The sequence below is a fragment of the Haliaeetus albicilla genome, chromosome 19 (genome assembly GCF_947461875.1).
Source record: "Haliaeetus albicilla chromosome 19, bHalAlb1.1, whole genome shotgun sequence".
Classification (NCBI taxonomy): domain Eukaryota; kingdom Metazoa; phylum Chordata; class Aves; order Accipitriformes; family Accipitridae; genus Haliaeetus; species Haliaeetus albicilla.
The window spans coordinates 782,105-805,729 of NC_091501.1; the positions used below are offsets into that span (position 1 = coordinate 782,105).

Below are 23,625 nucleotides of genomic sequence, written 5' to 3' on the forward strand. Positions count from 1 at the left end.
CACCATTTCCCTGTGGGGTTTGAGAAGGCACTTGCCCTACAGCCGGCAAGGCCCCGCAGCAGCACTGACAGGCCGGGCTCTTCCTCACCTGTAGAAAGTTCACAGGAACCTGCTGCAGGAGATTTAAAACTGTTTTTCATCCTTGTTGCCATACTGACCTTTCTGATTTCTGCCCTGAACTTCGATGGTCAGTCTGGGGAAAGAGAGAAATGCTACAGCTTTGCTCTGAAATGCGAAACAGCATCCTCTACCTTAACTTATCTAATGTACTCTTGCGATATTCAGCCCTTAAGCAGAACTGGCAAGTAGAGAGGAGTAAGTGGACAGGAAAACCCTACTGCACGCCCCAAAAAGACCCAAAACACTGTTTACTTATACCTACCCACCTACAGCCCTCTTCTCCCCACTTTGGCAAACCCCAGTATTTTGGTGACCTGTAAAATAATACACAGGCCTTTGGCCTCTTCCTCAAGTTTAATTTGCAGGGCTTTAGGGTACAGATCGTAGATGAAATTTACAGTAGGACTGCTAAAAAATTAAAAATTCAAACAGTGCACCATGTCCTCTGCAGTTCTGGGTTCAAAAAGCAAGAAATGATGACACTCAAAAAGGTCTCTTGCTCCCTCAAGAGGCATCACCATCCCTTTTTTTTTTTTTTTTTCCTCACTTCTTTCCACTCTTCCTGTTCTGACTTTCTCAAGGGTTGCAGGGCCTAGACCGGGGAGCACAGCACCAACCTCCTACGAGGGCAGTGGAATTCCTGACGCATGTGACCTGCACATATCATCTCAGACTGCAGCTCACCACTTCCAGCCACAGCCGAGAATCCAAACCACCCCTTCGTGCTCTGGCAGCCTCTTTCCCCATTGGGAGCTCCTGCTAGGAAAGGTGCCTTTAAAGCCAGGCACACACAACCCCAGCAGCCACCCTGGTCAGGCTCCTCAGCGTGCCTGCAGCCTTTCTGGAGTCTGTTTCCCAGGGCTTAAAATTACAAGTCTGGGGGAAACTTTCTTGCACATCAGGAAAGCAGAGTTATGATATTGCAGGGTGGTTTGCTTCAAAAAGGGAAGGCCCTGTTAGTCTTCTGCTTCCCTTTGCCAGGACATTCCCCAAAGAGCCACAAGGTGAAGCGCAGTCTGCTGTGGGCAGCTGGGGATACTCCAGGATCAGTCTGTGACCTCCTGCTTTATGCTGCTGATGGGAATGGGAAGCTCTGTGGCTCCAAACTCTGCTATCGAGGGGTCGATGGTTTCTTCTTTCACCTGCACAGCAATGACTGGCAAGAGACAGAAAAAGAGAGGGAAAAATAAGTAAGTAAAATCAACCCATGCTACCTTGCTCTACCTGCAGCACCCCAGAACCAGCTCTGTTCACGCAGATACTCAAAATGCCCCAGGTTTTCAGCCCACTTCTTGAGGGTCCCCTACCACAGGCAGCCCTGTCTTGCTAGCACAGATCTATCCATGGTCACAGCAGCAATCAGAATGGGGCTAAACCCTGGCAGCATTCAGCTGCCCGCTCCCAAGAACAACTTCTCCTAGGGCAGAGGGAGGAACAGCCAGTGTGGTCCATTCTCTACCTGCCTGGGTCTGCACAGGGGAAATTAAACCTCTGTGAGCAACGGGACCTTCATGAGGCTCCATCCTCATGTGCACAAAGCACCTCATCCACCCTCTTCCCCAGCACCCATTAGGGTTGGCAGGTGACCCAGCTGCCAGATGCTCTTCTGGTCACCACATTTCTTGATGCTCAGCACGATGGGGTGCGTTCACATGCTGTGACAGCCCTTATGGGGACTGGGATGTGACAGCACACTTTTGACATGTCCACCTTGTCTCTCCTCCCTAACTGACCTCACACAACCAGGCTGCTCGGTAGGGCAGTCAGGCCCTCAGCAGGCATCAGCAGTATCACTGTATCTAGCTGTACTGGTGCCACCAAACCTTCTCAGGAGGCAAACCTTCCCAGGGAAAGCAGGCAAAGGCTTTCTTCCACTCTCTCTGTCTCTGGAGGAGTGGGGAAGGACATTTTCATGGTGCTGCCTTTCCCTGCCTGGGGGCACCCATGACTTAATGGCCAAGAGGCAGCACAGGCCTCGGGAGGGCCAGTGGCATGCAGGGCGTACGCGAGAGAGTTGCATGTGGCTGCTGGGTAGCGTAACTCGTTCCCTTACTCTCATCAGGTGCTGGCTCTGGCAAAGCCTTGCTGGCAGCTTTTGCTTCTCGTTTTATCTTCAGGGTGGAAGGCTTCTTGACAGTCTGCTTGATGTTGCGGCTTTTGGCAGGTAACTTTTTTCCTTAACAAAGAGATAACAGAGCATGGGGAAAAGTGTGTTTCTTCTCTCCTGGAAAAGCAGCAACCCTGCTCCACTGAGAAACCACAGGCCAGGCACCAGCACCACTGACCAGCAAGCTACACGGTCATTAGCTGCCAACTGGTTACTCGACAGAAATGGCCTACTGGAGAAAAACTCTATAGTCAACACCTCAAAATATGCTCCTCCGTGTTCTCCTTCATTAAAGGCAAGGCACTTCAGCATGTGCTTAACTTCCAAGGAGCAGGTCCTGTTGGAATTGGTCTGGAGTCAGCTTTGCTTACCTGTCTGGGTCTAGTCCTAGGCAATAGGCATGTTGGCTGCAAGGCATGGACACTGTAGCATTAATGTTTTCATTTTTAGCTGACGTTTTTATTTAAGTTGAACGTCTTTATATTCTTTAGATGTCCTTTCCTCTCCACCCCCCAGGAAGGAATTTCTTGCCTGTCTACACATGATTTGCCACAGCTACTGCAACAATGACGACAACGACAAGATGAAACAATAACATGGTCCAGCCCCACTACTGGCCTCTTCAGCCACCTTAAGGCCTTCTTTCCCTCAGCACAAAGCAGGCAGGGTTGCTCTCCAGCTACCCTCCAGCTGCAGCAAACAGTCTCCCTCCGACCACGGACACAGTAGGGAAAGCAGCACAACCTCACGCCTGGAAGCAAGCGCCATCTATACCTCGGCCAACAGAAAACAGACCGCAGAACAGATCCTTCCCACACACACAGCTCTGCTCTTTTAGGTAATAGGGCAGTGACGGAGGATGAAGCTGTGTTGTCAGACCCACAGCTGACTGAGGGCATCCACAGCAACACAAGGCCTCTCTCTCCTGCTCTGACGGGACATGGACAGGGTTCCTCTAACTGGGCCCAGCCTGCGAGCGAGCGGGAGGGCACTAATCAAACATCACTCACTCTTCTTTCCATAGGGTTTCTTCTTCTTCTTGGGCACCTCCTTGGCCTTCACTGGAGTTGTGGGCTCTGTCATGGAGATGAGAGGGAAACGAAAGCCAAGTCCCATAACCAGTAGGTAACTGGGATGAAGTGACATAACCGAGAAACAAGATACACCCGTCCCCCCGAGCCAATGCCCTCTTCCCAAGACAACCAGCTGAGGGGAAAGCAAGGCTCTAGCGCAGTTGCTGTCTGTGCTTCCAGGCGAGGGCCCAGGGCGGCAGGCTGGGGCAGCGTAGGGGAGAGAGGCCCAGTAGAGATTTGGCAGGGGCAGTAAAGAAACAAGATTCGTAGCTTGGGACAAGAAGGAAAACATCTGCAAGGGTGAGGCAGTGGCCTCCCTGTGACAAGGGAAGGAATCAACACTTGAGAGGGATGCTCTTACCTTTTACAGACAGAGTCATAGAATTGATGAGAAAAGGGAGCAGGGGCCAAGCTCCCCCTGCTACCCGGCTCAGGTTGTAGGTACTCTTAGTAAAAGGGAGCTGTACAGGGACAGGACCACCTAGAACTCTACCCAGCTTCATTGGGAGCAATTCTCTGTTGGTATGCAGGTGGGGGTACAGAGGGAAAACAGAGCCAACCTCAAATCTCAGGCTGTTTTCTCCCCAACACAGACTCCTCCCGTTGCCAGCTGCTAGCATGTGTGGCAGCAGAGGAAGATTTATGGTAGCCAGCGCAAATCAAGGAGGCAATTTTCTCCTCCCTACGAGGCCCAGAAAAAGGAGGAGCCACTCACAGAGCAGGAGGAAATCTGCCTCTAGCGTTAGAAACCACAGTAAAATTTTCACTCACCTGGAACAACAGGTGGTTGAAGCTGGTAGCCTGTCAGCTCACACCACCCCACAGGATAAATGTCTGGAGACTCGCAGTCGACCCACTGGTCATACTCGTTGTCCCAGCCATCAAAATGGATGCTAAGGAGACGGTGGACTACACGCTTCACCGTGGCCACGCAGATGAGCCGGGGCTCCATCAGGTCCACTGCTTCCACCTTCATGCCTGCCTTGAAGCCGTGGTTTGGGCAGTCCTGAGTGCAGAAAAAATGAAAAAAGGAAACCCAAGGCCATTGCACCCAGTCCAAACCCACCTCTGGCCACCAGCACCCTAGAACAGGCTTGCCTCCAGCTTAAAGCCAGCAGAGAGAGAACAAGCCCACAGTCACGCAACAGAATGAACCAGTCACGTAACAGAAGGGGGCACACATGGAAAGACACAAGGCCAGCTGTGTCCTTAGTGAATCTCAGCCCAGCCTTTAGAAACAAGATCCTGACCTAGGGGGAGCAGCAGGCAGCAGCTAAGGGACACCCGATCAAACCATTAAGCTGAGATAGCCCTGGGAAATCAGAAAGACCAGCACAGGCCCAGGTGCTACAGCAGTTTTGCTGATGCAGACCCCCTCCACCCACATGCCAGCCACATGTCCACAGGCAATAAGCAGTGCAGAACCCACAAGGAGCCTACAGCTCCTGGAAACACTAGAGAATCACAGGTCACACTCAGAGGGACCAAGATATCATTACATCCACAAAGGCATGACACTGCTTGTCCCAACCAGCCAAACAGGGCCTTTACTTGGAGAGTACATACTCCTGTGCCTTGGGCTCTCCTTAGAAGTGCTGACTGGCAGCAAAGAGCAGCCCAGTAGAGACACTGGATATTGTCTATCCTGATTTCAGGAGGGCTTTTGACACTGTCTCCCATAAGATCCTCACAGAGAAGCCAATGAAAGTATAGGCTGGATGAGGAGACAGTGAGGTGGACTGAAAACTGGCTGAGTGGCTAGGCCCAGAGGATGATAATTAGTGGCATGAAGCCTAGTTGGAGGCCAGTAATTAGTGGTGTACTCGAGGGGTCAAGACTGGATCCAATCCTGTTCAACATCTTCATTAATTATCTTGATGACATGACAGAGTGTCACATCAAACTCAGCAAGTTCGCTGGTGATACAAAACTGGGTGGAGAGACTGATACACTAGAGGGTTGTGCTGCCATCCAGAGGGACCTTGACAAGCTGGAGAAATGGTCTGACAGGAACCTCACGCAGTTCAACAAAAGGAAATGTAAAGTCCTGCACCTGGGGAGGAACAACCCCAGGCACCAGGACATGTTGGGGGCCGAGTGGCTGGAAAGCAGCTTGGCAGAAAAGGGCTTGGGGATCCTGGTGGACAGCAAGTTGAACAGGAGCCAGCAACGTGCCCTTGGCACAAAGAAAGCTAATGGTAACCTGGGCTGCATTAGGAGGAGTGTTCCCAGCAGATCAAGAGAGGTGATCCTTCCCCTCTACTCAGCACTGGTGAGGCCACAACTAGCATGCCATGTCCAGTTCTGGGCTCCCCAATACAGGAGAGACATGGACATACTGGAAAGAGTCCAGCAAAGGGCCATGAAGATGATGAAGGGACTGGAGCACCTCTCTTATGAAGAAAGGCTGAGAGAGCTGGGACTGTGCAGCCTGGAGAAGAGAAGGCTCAGGGGGATCTTATCAGTGTGTATAAATGCCTGAAGGGAGGGTACAAAGAAGATGGAGCCAGGCTCTTCTCAGTGGTGCCTAGGGACAGGACCAGAGGCAACGGGCACAGGCTGAAACACAGGAGGTTGGTTCCCTCTGAACATCGGGAAACACTGTTTACTGTGAGGGTGACTGAGCACTGGCACAGGTTGCCCAGGGAGGTTGCGGAGTCTCCATCCTTGGAGATATTCAAAAGTTGCCTGGACATGGTCCTGGACAACCTGCTATAGGTGACCCTGACTGAGCAGGGGGTTGGAGAAGATGACCTCCAGAGGTCCCTTCCACCTCAACCATTCTGTGACAGCCAGAGCTCCTGTGCTCCTTCTTGCTGACTGCAAGCATCCCTACACATCTCCTCTTCCTGGCAGCACTCACTGTGTTGAAGAGCCGTGCTGGAACAGGTCTTGATTTAGTCTTTTCCAGGTAACTCTCCCAGTTGAAGGTCTTTGCGTCTTGCCCTGCAGCAGGAAGAAATGGTAAGAGGGAAGAAGGCAGTCACTGGGTAGACCAGCTGGGGGAAAAGGCAGAATAGGCAGGAAGGAGGCATAGCAACTGGTTTCAAAGCAGTTTCATGAACCAGCACGTACAGCCTGATCTTGGACATAAATCTAGTGCACAGATTCCATGGCATTCCAGCACACCCCTCCAGCAGGCAAATACAGAAAAGCGCAAGCTGCAACTCTGAATGTATCTAGACCACCGAGAAAGGTGAGGAGAAGCAGCAGGCAGGAAGAAGTATATTCAGAACACACCACCAAGACCAATCTTTCTCCCACCAGCAGGAACATCAAAGGAAGATAGCATAGCACTGCATAAAAGTGTTGCAATACAGAAATTCAGAGCAGGCCTTTTTGGGGTATGGCCAGATGAGGTAGTAAAAACACTCCTAGGGACTCCGCTCAGGACTGGTCTCAGATTTTTTCATACAAGAGGAACAGAGGTGATTCCTGCCACTTTTAAGTACTGAGTCAAGCGGCAATGGCTTTACTTATCCCTTCCCACCCTCCTTGTCCTTTAAGCTTTTGATTCTGTTCAGTTTGGGGATCGTACACCTCTCCCACTGATCCGCCAGGAGCTAACCACCATGCCATTAATGCCCTTTGGAGATGTTACTTCCTTCCATAAAGTACCAAGACTTGGTATATGGGCAGAGCTCAGATGGACTGGCTCTCTGAACCAGCTCTATCTCCCCCAAAAACAGGCAGACTGGGACCGCGTGGTTTGGATTCATCTGAACCTGACACCTCTCAGAAAAGCACAGCCCAGCAGATTCTGCGTGCAGGTTTGTACCACAGGGCAGAGTCCAAATCTCACCTTTTGGAGGGGTCAGTTCGATGCTGTTCTTCTGACAGAAGTTGACAGGGAAGATGGCATGCGAGGAGGCATGATAGCAGAACCAGTCAGAGCCATCAGCAGATGTGGCTCCATCAATGCTGATCATGAGATACCCATCCAAGAGGACCTGAGATGGGAGTGAAGGGCATGAGTGTAGAGCTTCATTTGCTCTAAAGCCTCTCCTCTCAAAGGACCCCCCCAGATGGATCACAATTGCCACTAGAGAGTAAAATGCAACGTTATATGCTCCAGGGCACGCAGTAGCTTCTCCTGATATGTTAGTCAACACAAGCTGATCCCCAAAGCAGCAATTTCTGCAGGACTGGGACCAACACTAATAACCTTGTGAAAAGGACTCAGCCACAAACAATCAGGAGCTCCATTCTCCTTCAGAAATGGACTTTATTGGCAGCCCAGAGACCTACACCAGCCAGGTCATGAATTTGTTACTGGGCAGAAGGGAAGAGCACCACCTTCAGACTTGCCACTTCCTACAGCAACAAGACTTGTCCCATCCTGTCACTCAACGGTAACTGGTGCCTACCAAATGTGATAGGCATGTCTGCCCCAACCTCTTCACATTTCCAAGCAATGGCTGAAGGAAACGTTTTACAGACACAAAGAGCTTTCCTAGTATCCCCCTGCCAAACCCCAAGCGTCAAAGTCCTCTGCTCGGGTTCTACAATGGCAAACTGCTTCTTGAGGGAGAAGGAAAAGCCCAAGTTGATGCTATACTTCAGGACATGCAACACACCTCACTGAGGAAACCTGGCCAAGCAATTTACTTCCCAACACTAGCACAGGAGTAGAGCTCATTACCACCTCATCAAGAGAGACTGCAGGAGACACATCCATCCTCAGCTTCCTGCACCAGTGAATGCTGCCCATACAGATACATCCCATTCCCTACACATAGGTCATCCCACAACTCTTCCCCTCTCCTTCCTCTCCTCAAGGCAGCACTACAGAGGCCTCTCTTTATGCATGCCAAGAACTGGAGAACAAATCTTCCCTACTGCATGCCCAAGGGTGAAGGAAGGGTGGCTGCCAGTCACACACACTGGACAGTTAGCTTGCAGACCAAGCATGCTCATCTTCATGCTATCCACTTAGGCACACATGGGCAACTGCTGGTCTCATCAGCCTCTCAGACCTCTGAGGTAACGCCCCAATTCCCTCCACACACCACCTGCCTACCTTTCTTGACAGCCCTCTCTTCTCCCTCATGCAAAATCCTACCCGGTCTTACTCATTTGCAAAGACCAGAGGAGAGGCTGGGTTATCTCAGGTAAACACAGTAGACCCCCTTCCACCCACTGAGCTTACCTTGCAAACAGTGGCCACGCAAATGTTGCCCAGATTCAGGGGATCAATGGCCTCCAGTTTCATGCCTTCCTCAAACCATCCACCTTCAGCATAGACAGCCCGTACCTAAGGGAGACCATGCGCTGTCAGGGCTATGGGACAGTTCCATCCTGACACCAAGCGCGCCAAGTGCAAACAGGATTAGAGCTTCTTTACTTGGCTCAACCCAAGTTGGGAGGGGAAAGAAGAAGTATTACAAGAAATACAAAGAGGCAGCCAAACCAATGCTCTGTTTGTGTCAGCAACCTCCTGCCAAGGCTCTGGTCAGTCAGAGAACTGGGCCCAGCACTCAGCTACTGCTCCACAGCAAAGCAAGCCTCCTTCTCACCTCAGTCCTTATCAATATGATCCAGCTCCTTGTTGGAACTGGTCTCTCCCATGCAATCATCTTCCCTCTCCAACTCAAAGCTCCAAGCAACTGCTTGCCTTTCAATCGAGTCCCTCAATCTGTTGTTGTCTTTTAGTTCTTCCATCTTTCTATTTTAACCTGCCCCTGCCCAACCACAGCCTTGACACCCCAAACACCTTACTGCCCTTTAGCTGTAAGAGAGACAAATGAGCCATCCTCAAAAATCCACACAGCAATATATATATAGACCCAAGGAAGGAAGTGGTATCATGGCTTCCTCTGCTGTGGCCAACACAGAAAGGCAAACTTGTCCTACCTTCTTAAACAGATAAGGGACAGCATCACAGTAAATCTTCCGGAAGGTGGGATGGTTTGCCATGTCACTGCGTTTTTCTTCTGTGAGGAATGGAAGAAACAAAGAGAGCTAAGAAACCTGTGGCAACGGCAGTAAGAAAACACACTGGTTATTAATTCTTTGGTGAGAGCTCAGCTGCTATAAAAGACCTAGATCAGAGACCACGAGAAGAGTAATAAAAAGAACAGGTCAGTCGCTCTACACCTTCTCATAATATAGGCTGTGATGCAGGGCTTTCTCAAAAGCAGATGGCTGAGCTTCCTGAGCACTAGTGATGACACCTATACATGCAGCTGTAATCACCAGAGAGAGGCAGCAAGGAAGGGAGACACAACCAAAAGGATCAGCAGGGCTTGAGTCTTGGTCTTTTCTGCCAGTCTAAGCTTATCAACAATTCCTCTCTGTAAAGTCCAGAAAAAAACCCAACCTGACGGCATCCAGTCTTACAGAAGCCAGCATGAATTTCCTCAAAAAGACTATAAACATCTGTGATGTTGCAAACTCTGCATTCTCACACTGTAGGCATAGACTATCTGCTTCAGGTAAGAAACCCTACAGTCCCCCTGTCCTGACCTATGGCAGCAGATCACTGGGCTTTTATCTATCCAGGGGGAAAAGCAGCAGACACATGACTACGTAGACTTTATCTGTCGGGTCCTGAGGCAACTGCCTGGCTGCCAGTGTGTCAAGACTGGTGTCAATGGCAGGGTCCAGGCAGTTCATAGCAAATCAGAAGATGCTTGTGGTGGCCTGATCCCTACCTGTCTTCTTCATGCTGTGGCCCACTCTCCGTGACCAGCCCACAGGATGGATGAGGGGACTCCACATGTGGCACCAGAAGTCATCATCGCTGTCACCATCCTCATAGAGGAGTCTCAGTCTGCCCCCAATCACTGTGTCCACCACTGCCATGCGCGTCCGGGACACATGGCTTTTATCCACCACCTCCACCCGCATGCCCTGCCGGAATGGGTACTTCATGCTCTCCGCCATCTAGCAACAACCAACAGACGAGATATCAATCGCACTTGGTGTTTTCCTTCCCCAAACACTTCAGAGAACACCTTTCCCCACAGACATCTTAGCCAACCTCCTGTGCTGCCCAAAGCTGACTGGGAAACACCTCTGGGAAGGGATGCATGGGAGTGGGTTCATCAGGGGGATGGGGAGCTGCCAACCCCCCACACGACAGCACGGGTGGGCACATGCACCCTAAGTGCCCCCTGTGCTGTAGCCTTATAACAGCCACCCCCACACTGGCCCAGCAGCCGTGCTCAGCCAGTACCTTGTGTGAATGTTCTGAGCATGAGAAACAGATGTCCCTTCTGTTCAGCAGGAACCCAGTGAGGAATTGCGTGCCTTTTTCAGTCATGAGACCATAAGGTTTCAAGGCTGGAAGTTAGAGGCATAGCTACCCAAAGGGCAACAGGATTTTCAGTTGACTTTAAAGGAAGTCAGGCCCTTATTTTCACTTTTTTACTGTGATCAGAGGTAGAGCAACATGATGGTCTATCTGCCAATTCCACCTCCAATGCCGGTTACTCTGCAGACTGACTCAAAGGCGCAGGCACACGAAAAGAGTCACTGGCTGCCTTCTAACTAATTTTTTTTTGAGATCTTCAGTTTGCTGATACAGCCTAGCCCATCCACAAACACCCAAGGGTGTTTAAAGAACACCTGACATTTCGGCACTGAGGATCCCAGAATGCCGTGCAGCAACTACAAACAACAGATCAAAATGGACTCGGACATCCAAACCAGCCTACACCTGATATCAGAAGAATTTTTAAGGGAAGGTCTCCCCCTTCCACCTCATGTTCATTAGGTGGGAGTGGGGATGCTGGGGGGAGAACAATATTGACAACATCTGTCTCCCTCTACCACTTCCCTTCCATGGTGTGAGCTTTGAGCTACAGGCTGCAGCCCAGGAACAAGCATTCACAAACATCCTCTCAACTTTCTGAGGAGCAACAAGGGAAACACCAAGTACGTCAAGGTCTCCAGCTCAGTGTCACCAATTACCTTGCACACAGGAAAACCCATCATCTGCCTTCCTGCCTGCTGTCTCTGGGACCATCTTCCCTATCTGCGGTTTACAAAGTTGCCAGTGACAAAAGAGTCTCTTCTCTCCCACAAGATCTAACCTCAGCGCAGGCTACACAAAACAATCACAAGCGCCATAAAGCTGGCAAGGCCACGGCGCAGCTGCTTCCATGCACTTTGAGGGAGCCTGCACTCCTCTCACTCCCCACAAGCTGCTGTGCTACCAACATTGAAGGCAAAGGTTTTTAACTCGGAGCCATTCCCCAGCACTGAAACAGGGCAGGGAAAGGCCAGGCTGGAGCTGCATTGGCCTCTCCCTTCAGCAAAAAAAGCAAACTCATCCCCAGTATTTTCCAGCACAAGTTGACATGACAACAGCTTTTAAAGCCCATCTGCGACCCAAAGGAGAAACAGTTGTGCTGACAGGGCATAGGGGCTGTGCCATTACCCACAGCATCATGACAGGTGTCTCACTGCCCCGTCCTGCCCAGGTTTCAAGGGGACGCATAGGAGTTGCACAGATCAGAACCAGAAGAGACATGTTACACACACAACATCTCTTGGCTTCGGCTTCATTTCCATACATAAAATGACAACCTCCCACATTTACCTTGATGTGGAAATCCACTGGGATGGTCCTGGCTCCCACCAGTTTTTTCATGAGGTAACTTCTCCAGTCAGTGTACTTAGCATGGATAGCTACATATGAACAGGGAAAAAGCACATCTTTATGACCAAAGGAATTAGAGCACCACATTACACCTTTCTTCCTCTCTGAGAGTCCGTTTGCATTAAAAGGCCTTCTTCACATTCAGATCCTGTACCTGCTCTCAGGCAGACCCTGTTCTGCAAGCTTGCCCTCACAACTGGCTGCAAGGGATCACTATTAACAGAACAGACTGGGCCAAGCAGACATCCAGCTCCACTGATCTAGATGTGGAAGTGGTATTAGAGCAAAAACACATAAGTCACACCAAGCAAAGCTCAGCTTGCCAGAATTCTGCTAAACTGGCATCCTCCTAACTGCCAGCGGAGCAGGGAATCGATCCAGTGCGCTCCCCAGAGACTGTCCAGGATGTAGGACCAAAAAGCTCCCCCAAAGGTTGAAGTCAGGAGGAACAGCCACCTGTTCAGAGGCATAAGCCTCTGTCCATAGGTCTGACACAAGCTTTGCATCCCACACCCCACCAGCTTTGCATCCCACACCCCCAGGTCAACCACAGGGAGATGAGGAGGGAGCAATCCAAGCAGTCTCCAGCTTCCCAAAGAACTAACTGTTCCTTGTAACTCAGAGCACAAATGGAGCTGTGGTCCCACGTACAGTGGGAGCACCTGGCTCACTGCACTAGGCATATACCAAGGCTCCTCCACACCCAGGCACGTGCTGACCCCTCTCGCCCCGAACTCACTTTGTGGTGGTACCAGGATTTTGCTGTTGATGGCACACCAGCCAATGGGGTGAATATCCACTGTGCCCAAATTGCACCAGAAGTCGTGGCTGGCATCATTCTCAAAGCCCTCATATCGCAGAAGGGCCCTGTACCCTGCCAGGACAGAGCAGACAACCAGAGAAAGGCTTTAGAGGTCAGGCATTTCTCCTCTCCCTGTTGGGCACCACAGGCGTAGTCCCTAAAGCACAGCCTTCAGAGCTCTGCATAGGTTATCAGAGCTTCTCCAGCCATTCTGGAGGCAGAACCATCCAAAATCTCTCAGCCGTTGCAGAGCTCCAAAGAGCTGATGTTTTGCTTGACCAGCTACACTCGGCTCTCTAAAGCTTCTTTCAGAGGTTAGCCATCCCCAGCTGTCAGAAATTACATTGGAGACATACCTACAGTCTGGATGACGGACGCAATCCAGTACACACGGCTGGGGAGCACGGCATCACTGTTCAGCACTTCCACTTTCATCCCTTTCACCACATCATCCCACTGATCGAAGAGCGGCACCTGAAGGATTGAGGCAGCCACGTTGGGAGAGGGACGTTGACAGTTAAGAGCAGGGCTCAGGCCCTCGTTCTAGCTTTCAGAGACATGTTTTAGGCAACTACACTTTCACCTTAGGCACAGGCTTGCATGTGTTACCCTTTCTATATCTGCCAACAGGCAGAAATGCAACCTAACTGTCCCAACACTGGGGTGTTCACTGAGGATCCCAAAAGGCAGAACATTGTGTAGCAACACTTAACTACTGCCAGCTGTCCTAGTATCCCAAAGTAGCTGCTGCCATTCCTCTAGGGTATCAAAATCTCTAACCATCAATCAAACTGCCATGCCTTCCTGACCTATCCTCAAGAAGAAGGAAATTTTGTTAGTATTATCACAGATCACAATTCAAAAGGAACATAAGAAGTGAGTCTTAATACACAGAGAGGCTAGAGCTGCTATAATACCTAAGAACTGCCATTCTTCCACATATCTGTCTCAGCTACTTGGCCCATAAGGACTGCAAATCAGTATCATAGGAACCAGACATGCTGGAGGGGCAGCTACTGCCAGGCCCACATAAGCAGAGTTCTGCCCAGCACATCACCCTGTGCCGTGCTCACCCACACAAACTGCAAAGGCAACTAGGAGCTTTCTGCTGTGCCCCTGAGTCAGAACTAATTCTGCCCCCAGCCAGCACTGGGCCATCACCACCAGCAGTGCTTCTATCAAGTCCCCCTCTGCTTCCTCCCCCCTAAAGTCCAGGTCCCCCTGTGGGACTCCCATTCTTAGCTGTGAGAAATCCCAACTTCTTTCCTGGCATCAGCTGAGGCTCAATAACCAGTTCCTCAGGCCTCTCCCCACCACTTCTCATAGGAGTACAGGGGAGCCCCATGCATATGACAGGCCCCACGCATACTGTGAGGCACAGTGAAGAACAACTCACGTGTTTGAAGCAGCTGACAGGAGCTGCCTTGAAGCCATGCTCCTGCAGGTACTTTCCCCAGTCAAAGCCCAGGACGAGTGCTATAAGCAGACATGAGAGCAGAAAATCAGGTGAGATTACAGAAGAGGCACAGAGCACTCAGTTACCTCTAGACTACAGTTTGCAGCCACGTTGCAGCCTGGTCTGGGACAAAGCCCTCTGCCCCAGCACACAGGGACTCTGCATTCCAGTGCATCTTCCCTGGTGGAGAACTAGATCCTACAAGCACACAGGCACCAGCCCCCGCAAAAGGCACAATATATTTTTAATCAATCCTTGCTGTCACTTGCTTTTGGGAAAGGGGGGACAGGAGGAGCAAGAAAAGGGGTCAAATCCAGCCCAGGGCTCAAGCACTCAGGAGAGAGTAGAGACTGCATCCTTTCAGCGCTAAACCACTTAGCAGCTTTGCCTCTCAGCAACAACACTGCAGGGTCATAGCAGCAGTGCTTGCTTCCCCAGAGGATGCTGGGAAAATCAGAGTGAAGCACTGGGATATTCAACCCAGTCACTTCTGATCCAAGGCTACAGCTCTGCTCCAGCAGCAGCATGCTCAGGAATCAATCCCTACTGCCACCCCCTGGGGCTCAGTTTTACCCCAACAGAGCAGCTTGCTACTCCTTCAGCTGCAGTGACTGGCTGCTCAAGTTGATCAGTGAATAACTCCCCACAGGCACTGGGGCAGCGAATGGCTGGGAGCAGCAGGGCACCTTTAAGTCAGCTTTGCCAGTAGCTCTCAAGACTGTGACTAGAGAGCTTATGCTTCAGCCCAAGTTGCACCAGGAACAAGGATGAGGCTGCAATAGCGGATGGACAGGAACCCACCAGGGCTCCGTTAGCACCGGCAGGGAGAGGGAGATAGATGTGCCCTGCGTCCTGCCAGCTTGTGTTGGAGCGATCCACGCACATTGTTTCAGTACAAGGCAGTGTACCAGAGATGAGGAAGTGGGCTGCAGAGCTTATAGCCCTCCAGGTGTCCCCATTTCTGTGGCTCCAGCAGCTGTACCTCACACCTCAACTACACTCACCGTCCTGGCCTGTCAGTGTCCCATCTGCCAGCTGCCCTGTGCCCTGTGAATGGAGGAAGGCCCCGATCTTGGCCGACCAGGCTGCCTTGTGCAGAACTTTAGCTTTCTTCGTTGGTGGCTTCCCCTACAAAAGAAGCAACATTACGAACATCAGTAACACAGGAGAGGAGAGGAAGCCAGGCCCTGCAATTGGCCAGCAGGACATGCATCTCTTCTTTGGGGTGATTTTCAGGTTTCAGCATTTTCACTAACGCTCACAGGAATAAGAAGAAACAGCAGGTAAAATATAACTGTGTCCTTCCCCAGCTTCTAGGAAGCATCACCATTCATCTGGCATGTGCTCTGTGGGGACTTCAGGCAGAAAGAACAAGCCATGGTAATGGCAGTCTGATCTTTAGAGAGAAACCACCCACCTGTGTGTACAGGCACATCCTGCTCCATCCCCAGGGAAGAAGGCAGGGGTTTGACTTACCTGCAGTCTGGCCAGGATGCTGGCCTTCTTGGAGTTTGAGGAGTAGCTTCTAGAGCAGGAGACGCTGCAGAAACGTTTGGTTTTGGAGAAGAAAGCTTCCCTGGTGCCCACAATCCCACACATCTCGCACACAGCTGAGAGAAGGAAGGCACAAAAACGTGAGCAGTTAGCAGGGTCGAGGCACTACAAGGACAGAGCTGAGTCCAGCTAACCCTCATGGCACATAGCAGCTCCCCCACATAGCCCAGAAAATGCAGTCTCAATCCAGTGCTGCTCGCAAAGCATATTCAAGGTGCAGTCATACACCCTTCCGCTCCCCCAGCCCTTGTTCATTCCATCACGCACATCCTTTAGGTAGAACAGGCAGGCAGCGCAGTACCTGGCTCGGAGCCGCTGTCCTCTGTGAGCCGGCCTATGGACGGCTGGTGCACAGGAGAGGTTGGAAGCTCTCCAGCTTCCCAGTCTGCCACCTCATCGTCACTAGACTCATCCAGACAGGAGCTGCTGTCACTGCCCATGCTGCTGTTGTAGCCCCGGAAGCTGTCATAACCCCCAAAGATGTCTAATTCATCATCCTCCTCGTCATCATTGCCTTCCTCCTCCATCCGCTCCAAAGATGAAGTTTTGTGGCAGAAGGTAGACACCAACTGAAAAAAGAGCCAGTCTGCTTTAAAATAGAGGTTTTACACCACACCCCACAATAAATCTGCCTTCATTGCCGGAGGGGGCCCTCTTAGACTGAGGAGAGGCCTCGGGGTGAGCAATGAGTCCACGTAACAACCCCAAAGGCAGGATTCTGAATCCATAGCAGGGAAGCTACTATCCCCGCAACAGGTCCCTTTACAGCTATTTCACAGGCTGCATTCTGCTTCCCAAAAGGAAACAAACTGCCACAGAGCTGCAGCTACATAGAAAAAAGTTAGAAGAACATGGAAAGAATACAGGGAACTACACTGCCATGCTGACGAAGACAGGAGACTGCATCCTTCCAGGCACTGTCTCTCCCAACACAGTTGCACAGCACAGCAGTGCAGACACCATCAACATTAAAGTCACTGCAAACTTCCAGCGCAGAGTACAAAGCTGAACACTCTAGCCACCATAGCTCACAAGATCAGTACAGCCTAGATGTCAGCAGGACAAACCTGACTCTGGAAAAACCTCATGTTCTTTGGAAACTGCATAGTCCATAGCTGACCTCAGTTCAGAAGCTGCATCAGCAGGACAACAGAATGTTCGTTAAATGTTTTTGCCTACAGCCAGATGTCTCCACAACTAAACGTCTTCACTAGCTCTTTGTACTTGCTGTAATGTAACAGCGAGAGAGCAGAGAGGCAGCGACTGAAGAAAGAGCACAGAAATCCAGTGATTGTTCCTCAGACCAGAAGAATCTTGAACTGGGCTCCAAATAAGCACAAAAGAAGCTGGGAGAAGGTGTTAGCAACTCGTGAAAGAGCAGCAAGAAGACAGCATCAGCACAGGGAGTGATGGAACAGAAAGGTAGATTGGAACAGCCACACCAGGCATAAGGATACAGTTGTTCATCCAAGCGGGCAACAACAAAAGATCAGTGGCAAGTCCATCACCTTCCAGTGCTAAACTCCCTCCGATCCCTGGCTCCTGGGTATTATTATATACACACGAACAGAAGATGAGACTTTGCTCAGTGCCACCTCCCCACATCCTCCCTGACTTTCACACAAAACAGACCCAAGGTACCCAGGTGGCTCCCTGAGGACGGAGTTGCTCTCCTGCAGATCCACATCCTCAGACAGCATTCCTGGCGTCTGAAAGGCCTGAACTCCTCCGAAAAAAAGCACATTCATCTCTCCCTCGCCCCTGCCTGGGGGTGCACCTTCCTTCAGCTCGTAGGAAGGGAGGATCTTTGGATCGTTCCTCTTCCACCAAACGCGAATGAAACTCGCGGACACGTTACAAGTTCCCAGGGCTGACAAGCAAAGACAGCAACGCCCGCAACCCCCTCAGGGGGGCGAGGGGGACGCAGAGGCCCGTCCCGCCCGGGTCTGACCCATCATCCCCTCCGGCACCAGCCCGGCCCCCGGCAACGCGAAGGGCCGCGGCGGACAGAACACCACCACGGCCAGGAGGAGGCGACCCGGCGCTCCTCGTCCCCTCCCGGCCGCCGGCAGCCGTTACCCCGCTAACCCAGCCGGGGCCTCGCGTCCTCCCTCAGGGCACCGGGCGGCCCAGCCCGCTACCCCAAGGCTTTCCCCAGCACCCTGCGGGCAGCTCCGCGGCTGTAGGAGCGGACGGCTCCGCGCCCCCAGCCCTGGAGGAGCCCCCGGCCCGGCCCGGCCCGTCGCCGCTCACCTCGCCCCCGTCCTGCTCCATGGCTCCCAGGACGCCGCTAGCCCGCCTCACTCGCGTGGAGCACGTCCCCTGTCCCCCCAGCGGCGTACCTGATTGGCGGGAGGCGGGCAGAGAAAACCAATCAGCGAAGAGTTTGTTCTCGCCTCTGTCTCTCTCCCCGCGGGGCACGACGGGAGCTGTAGTTCTCTTCCCGCCACGGCGGCGGTGAGGAGAGGCGATGGCGGTGAGGAGGGGCGATGGCGGTGAGGAGGGGCGATGGCGGTGAGGAGGGGCGATGGCGGTGAGGAGGGGCGATGGCGCCTCACGGCGGTCCCGGCCCGGGGCGGAGGAGAGCTCGGGCCCTGCTGCCGGCTCCCCGGGCACGGCGCTGGGGTGTGCCGGCGGGCCCAGTCCATCCGCTCTCATAGTTCTGGATTAGCGCTCTCACTTCCAGAAGTTTCTGTAAACAAGAAAACGAAAAAAAAAACCCCAAACCCAAGAAACCCCCAAACTTCGGCCCCACGGACGGCTTTGATGCCCAGTAACCATCAGCGTGCGGGTGCAAATGTAGCATCCCTGAAACAACGTGAGCCCCACGGAGATGCACAGCTGGGCTTGTGCATCCTAAACGTAAACGGAGGATGCCTCGAAGCCCTGGCAAGGTTGTGGTTTTAGACGGGAGGAATGCCTTCAGCATGGCAGCGCCTAATGTCACACTAGCAACGCCTTTGTCCCTGTCCCGCGCCGCTGACGTAACCAGCATGTCACCCAGGCCGGGCAACCCTCAGTGGGTGCTGGTAAAGGCTGCCAGGCAAGCAGGGTGCAGAGGACGGAGAACTCACTCCTTCACGCCCACCCTGCCCCGCCGAGTCCGAGAATCATCCAGGGAATAACCCACACAAGTTAATGCTGCTGCTCCCTACCTCCTCAAATCATCAGTCTCAGAGATCTCAGGCAAAAATAGATGTTTTATTTGGCAAAGAAAGTATTACCTATACAAAAGAGGCCTTAAAGTGCTTACTGTGCTATGCAATTGGTTTTAAAATTTTTATGCATTTATAGCATAGCTTTGTCGTAGTACGAATGCTCCTCTCCCTTTTGGCTTTTTTTTCCTCCATGGAAAAGTAGTGTGGTCTTAGTGGTACTGGTAGCAACATTCCTCACCCCAGCTCGCTGTCAAGAACAGCCAAGAAGCAAGTGTCTCACTGTATGTCTCTGGCATTGAGTCTCTCTTACTCAAAAGGTACATTGCCTGCAGTTAGTTCTATTTCCCATTCTACCCCTTTTATTTTGTTATCACCTTCATTGTGTTGACAAAGAAAAAAAAACCCTACCTGTATTGAATGTTCCTACTCTGTACAGACCTTGTAGCGAGGAGCTAAACAAGTAATGCGTGAGGCACACGCACAGTTCCTCTCATGTGCAGACAGTACGGCCTTAGTTGCAGGCGAAAGTAAGGCAGCATGGAGAAGCTTCGCTCCAGAGGCTTACCTATGTTACAGATATGCATGGATTGCTCTTCCAGACAATCCAAAGGCACTAACACGAGGCTACAGCCTGTTGATCTAAACGCAAAGGAGTGTCACTATCGGTGTGAACCATGCTTAGAACCCTGGGCAGCGACTGGGGCCACAGCCTAATTATAGAGGGACAGTGGCAGCGAGCTTGCAAAGCCTGCTGCGTGCAACTCCATCAGCAAATTTCTGTAGCATCAGGGGTCCTCCAGGTTCAGGTTCTGAAAACAATCCCACAGCGCTGTTAAGAAACAGAAAATTGCTTTTAAAGTATTTAAATAAATTGTGTAAATACTGCCAGACAGTGCACTGCATGACAGACAACAAAGCTGTTTCCAGAAAAGACACAGATACAAAATTAAAGGTTCATTAAATCTTTCTGCTGCAGTAATCATTCATGTAATGCATTATAAGCTATTGCTGGTGCACATCCCCCACTTCCTTCCCAGAGCGCAACAAGCAGCACTGCTTCCTTACATCACAGACCGGCTGGCTCAAGGCTTCGTGAAAGCTTAAGCAAAAATGAGTTCTGCCTTGACACAGAACAGGTTTAAAGGCAGTCCCCATCCTGTGGCTGTTCATTTGTCATTGCAGTTCTAAACAAACCTTTTCAATAAATAACAGTATTTAAATAATTTCATTTTAATTTGAATCAAATTCAAATTGGTTAAAGAATACTTATATTCTCTTTAATAATAAAAACTTCGCTATGTAACATTAATCATAACGTCTTTGTAAAGCCAGCTCCTTTCTTCAGGGATATAACAGCACTGACAATCTCAAGAAACCAAAACCCCAAACCTAAGATTAGATTTCACTTTTTCTATCTCCTTCCTTACTGGTCTCTGTTTTGATGCCATCTGAAGTAAAAATTTTAGAAAGATCATTATAAAAAGGCTGCTGTCAGGTGAAAGCACCGGAGTCCATGATGCAATGGGGGGATTATTCCTGCAGGACACAGGTGCTCAGCTCCAAGCTGTGCAGCTGGAGAAGCTTTTTGTACTTCAGCAGCAGCTCTATCCCTTATCACCACAATTTCCTTTAGGAATCTTGGCACACTGGCTCTTTGTGCTCATCTACTGGGACTGTCCCCTCACCCATGCTCTGGGGTGGGGAGCTCATGCTCCAGGTCCCCAGGCTTCATAAATTCATCCGCTGCTCCTCCAGAGCCTCCTTTTTTAGTCTTCTACTCTGTCATTTCAAAGAGCTTATGAGAATCCTGGCAGTCCGTGGGCCTAGTTTCACTTCAGCACCAAGTGGCAGCCATTCTCTTTACAGGGCCAGCTTCCAAATTCTTCAGCATGGTGGGAAGTCACACAGAGCTTTAGTAATGCTTTTGCTCTCACTTCCTATGCCGACACCGTAAGAAAACAAAAAACATTGCAAGGGTTTCATTTTTGTCATCAGCACTGGCAGCCATTTTAAAGAAAAAATGCTTATGAATTGTAGCCCTTGGTCATACGTTCACGATACTGTCTTTGAAAAAGGAAAGTAAGGTAGAAAAGCTCAGAAAACCAACAAGCAAACAGAAGAAATAAATAAAAAAAAGAAGTATTCTGCTTTTAGCAGACTAATTTTACAAATTAGTAAACACTTTACAAAGGTAACTGTGAAATGAAAAGAAGGAAATGGTGACCAGCCTGACCATGGTGACCACGACAGTAGAGGATTCCCCTGCACCAGGTATTCAGTAACCCAACTGTTCTTACTTGCAGACATCCCTGGCTGGGGCTGTCCCATATTGGGCCCTTGATTCATGGGAGCCTGCGGCATGCCCGGAGCATTTGGGATCATGTTTTGCTTCTGCAGCCTGGTTCTTCGTTTCTCCTCCAGCTCCTTCTGAATCTTATAGATCTTCTCCGCTAGCAAGTGATAGTACTCTGCCTGTTGGGGAGCAATACAAGTCAGGAAAGGAGGGCGGACACACATTAAGCAAAGGCAACAGGTCACGGTGATCCAAGCTCGGGAAACAGCCTTCCACACACGCGTTTCAGCTTGGGTGGGGGTGGCTCTCCCTTTACAGGGGCTCCCGGACAGACAGGAGGGCAAAACCAGAGCACTGCTCAGGGCATTGCTGGCAACCATTAGAACAACACCAGACGTTTCTCTTCTCGTGTCCGACGCTTCTTTGGGAGAATCACAGTGAAGAGCTTCACGCTGCCTTCAGGGAACCCCGAGAAGCCTCAGGCACAACACAACCCAGCGAGCACCCCCCCCTGACTCCCGGCACACCCAGGCAGAAGCCTGCAGCTGGCTGGTTCCTAGACCCCATCCAGCAGCCCCTGAACACACGCTTCCTCAGCCTGGGACTCTCATCTGTGCTTTCACTCCTCTTCCTCCCCAGTCGCTACGCGGTTGGGGGAGAGACGCACAACTAGATGCCCGAGGATGACATCTCACCCTGCTGTTTGCCGATTCATACATATCCCCTTCCACTTTCCGAGCACATGCCACCAGATTCTCCATACGCCAATCCTTCAGTGCTGCAGGGTCAGGAGTAGGAAATATGGCTTGGACTCTGGGGGAGGGAAAACAAAAAAAAAAGAAAAGCATGCAAATGATTAGGAAGTCCCCAGGCAGGGACATCAGCACTAACCCCAGTGATCCGATCTGAACACAAAGCAGCAAGCAAGTCTTCTGACAGACTGTGGCACAGCTACTGCTCCTGGGGGACGCTGCCCCCATGTCCATGGCTTGAGTACAGAGCGGGACACTTCCACTACAACAGCCCCAAAACAGCAGATGCAGCTCCATCCATCTTTCAGGCTTCTGCCTTCCCTTCTCACGGGCCCTGACAAAACTCACTCCCTGGCCCCCTGGCTTTGGAAGCCAGGCTTCCTCCTGCTCCCCCCACCTCAGAAGCAGCAGCTCACCCAACAGCAGATTGTTTTGTTACTAGCTACTCACAATTTATGAACAAGGTGGTTTCGGATTGTTTTGATATTAGCTACTCACAATTTCTGAACAAGGTGGTTTCGGAGATCCTGAGTGACTTCTCCATGCCATTGCTTCTGCCTGCCCCCTGACAGGACGGAGCCTCCTGACCCCAGCCCGAGTACCTCGGGGCTCAGGCCGACCTTACGCTGCTGCATCTCCCCTGGGAAGCACCGGCTCCACAACCCTCACCCACAAAACCGAGCAAACTCCTTCAGGGGCGGTGGCGGGGGCGGGAAGAGTGGTGGCGCGAGCGGAAGAGGCGCCGCCCTCAGGCGCCAACGGCCAAGGCGCGTGCGCGGGGCCGCCCAACGGCCGGCACCGCCTCAGGCGGAGCGTGCTCTGGGTACGCCAGCCTTCTCTTTTTGGGGGTTGGTTTGTTTTTTTTTTTATTCCCCTTTTAAAAATATCCCCCCCGGGATCCTCGAGCAGAATCTTACCTCGCAAGTATAGGCCGCCAGCGTGCGGGTCGTGTTTCCTCAGGCAAGGGCAGGTCCTGGGCTGTGTGAGGACGGTAACGGCGGGCTGGGAGGTGGGAGACCCAGGCGGTTGGTGCTTTCTAGTTGTCTGTCGTGCAGCTTCCAGAAAACCCTTGTCAGACCATCCTTAGTGTTACACTGATGTTCTTAGGTATTTACAGCAACTTGTCATTAAATCACACTAGGTCTGCCAGTACATGTCAACGCAGCTCTACGTACAAATACTAATAAAAAAATAAAACAAAAATTGTCTCCAGATTTCACACTATGCCCAGTTCCAAGGCTGTCCTGAAAAGGGGAGAGAAGAGTTAACCGTCTGGGAGATAAAACTCAGTTTTGAGTACTTACCCCATCCCAGTCCCCCAGGAAATCTGCCTTTTGAGTGCTGAGCTGTGCTGCCTGTTTGATTCCTCCACGAGCCTGGGAAGAAGCAGGGTACCACCATGTCCTGCCAGGTCACCTTCCCCGGCAGAAGGGGCAGCCTGGAGGACCAGTAAGTCCAGCTAATAGCCGAAGAGGAGATGTTACAACATCCACACGACCTGGCACATAATATGCAGTTCACCAAGGTGGAAACCCCTTCACATACGCTTTCCCAAGCCACCGTTAAGGGCCCTCTCTCACCATTTGTGGTGACACCGGGGAACTGGGTCCAGGTGGCAGAAAAAAGACCTGAAATTGTTCAGTACAAGCTCAGACCGAGAAAACGGCAAGCAAACAGAAGAGCACCTGAGGTCTTTATTTTCAAA

At 51.3% G+C, this 23,625-nt stretch overlaps 1 protein-coding gene across 4 annotated transcripts; it reads right to left on the reverse strand.

The window, feature by feature from the left end:
- Positions 1-455: 455 nt before the first annotated feature.
- On the reverse strand, positions 456-22,691 carry L3MBTL2 (L3MBTL histone methyl-lysine binding protein 2). Of its 4 annotated transcripts, none has more exons than XM_069807137.1 (20): positions 22,419-22,690; positions 21,864-21,981; positions 21,173-21,347; positions 18,060-19,704; positions 16,019-16,286; positions 15,640-15,773; positions 15,168-15,291; positions 14,104-14,183; positions 13,064-13,181; positions 12,645-12,779; positions 11,846-11,934; positions 9,954-10,185; positions 9,154-9,233; positions 8,450-8,554; positions 7,103-7,250; positions 6,164-6,246; positions 4,072-4,306; positions 3,238-3,303; positions 2,174-2,296; positions 456-1,276 (listed from the first exon to the last, which is right to left on the reverse strand). In XM_069807137.1, exons 4-20 carry the CDS (start codon positions 18,363-18,365, stop codon positions 1,167-1,169), a joined length of 2,436 nt encoding a protein of 811 aa, XP_069663238.1. In that variant the 5' UTR covers positions 18,366-19,704; positions 21,173-21,347; positions 21,864-21,981; positions 22,419-22,690; the 3' UTR covers positions 456-1,166. The 4 variants fall into 4 exon arrangements, with proteins under 4 accessions (XP_069663238.1, XP_069663235.1, XP_069663236.1 ...); XM_069807134.1 differs by having other exon boundaries at positions 17,971-19,704; XM_069807135.1 differs by lacking the exon at positions 22,419-22,690 and adding an exon at positions 22,371-22,403 and having other exon boundaries at positions 17,971-19,704.
- Between the last annotated feature and the right edge of the window lie 934 nt (positions 22,692-23,625).

What these genes read in the sequence shown, in the direction of transcription:
- L3MBTL2 (XM_069807134.1), bottom strand. Translation starts at nt 18,375, where the DNA reads ATGAGAGCGGATGGACTGGGCCCGCCGGCACACCCCAGCGCCGTGCCC. An exon ending in TGGAGCAGGACGGGGGCGAG is followed by an intron (nt 16,287 to 17,970) that starts GTGAGCGGCGAC and finishes CTCTTTTTTCAG; the next exon opens with TTGGTGTCTACCTTCTGCCA. An exon ending in GAAACCCTATGGAAAGAAGA is followed by an intron (nt 2,297 to 3,237) that starts GTGAGTGATGTT and finishes CTCTTTGTTAAG; the next exon opens with GAAAAAAGTTACCTGCCAAA.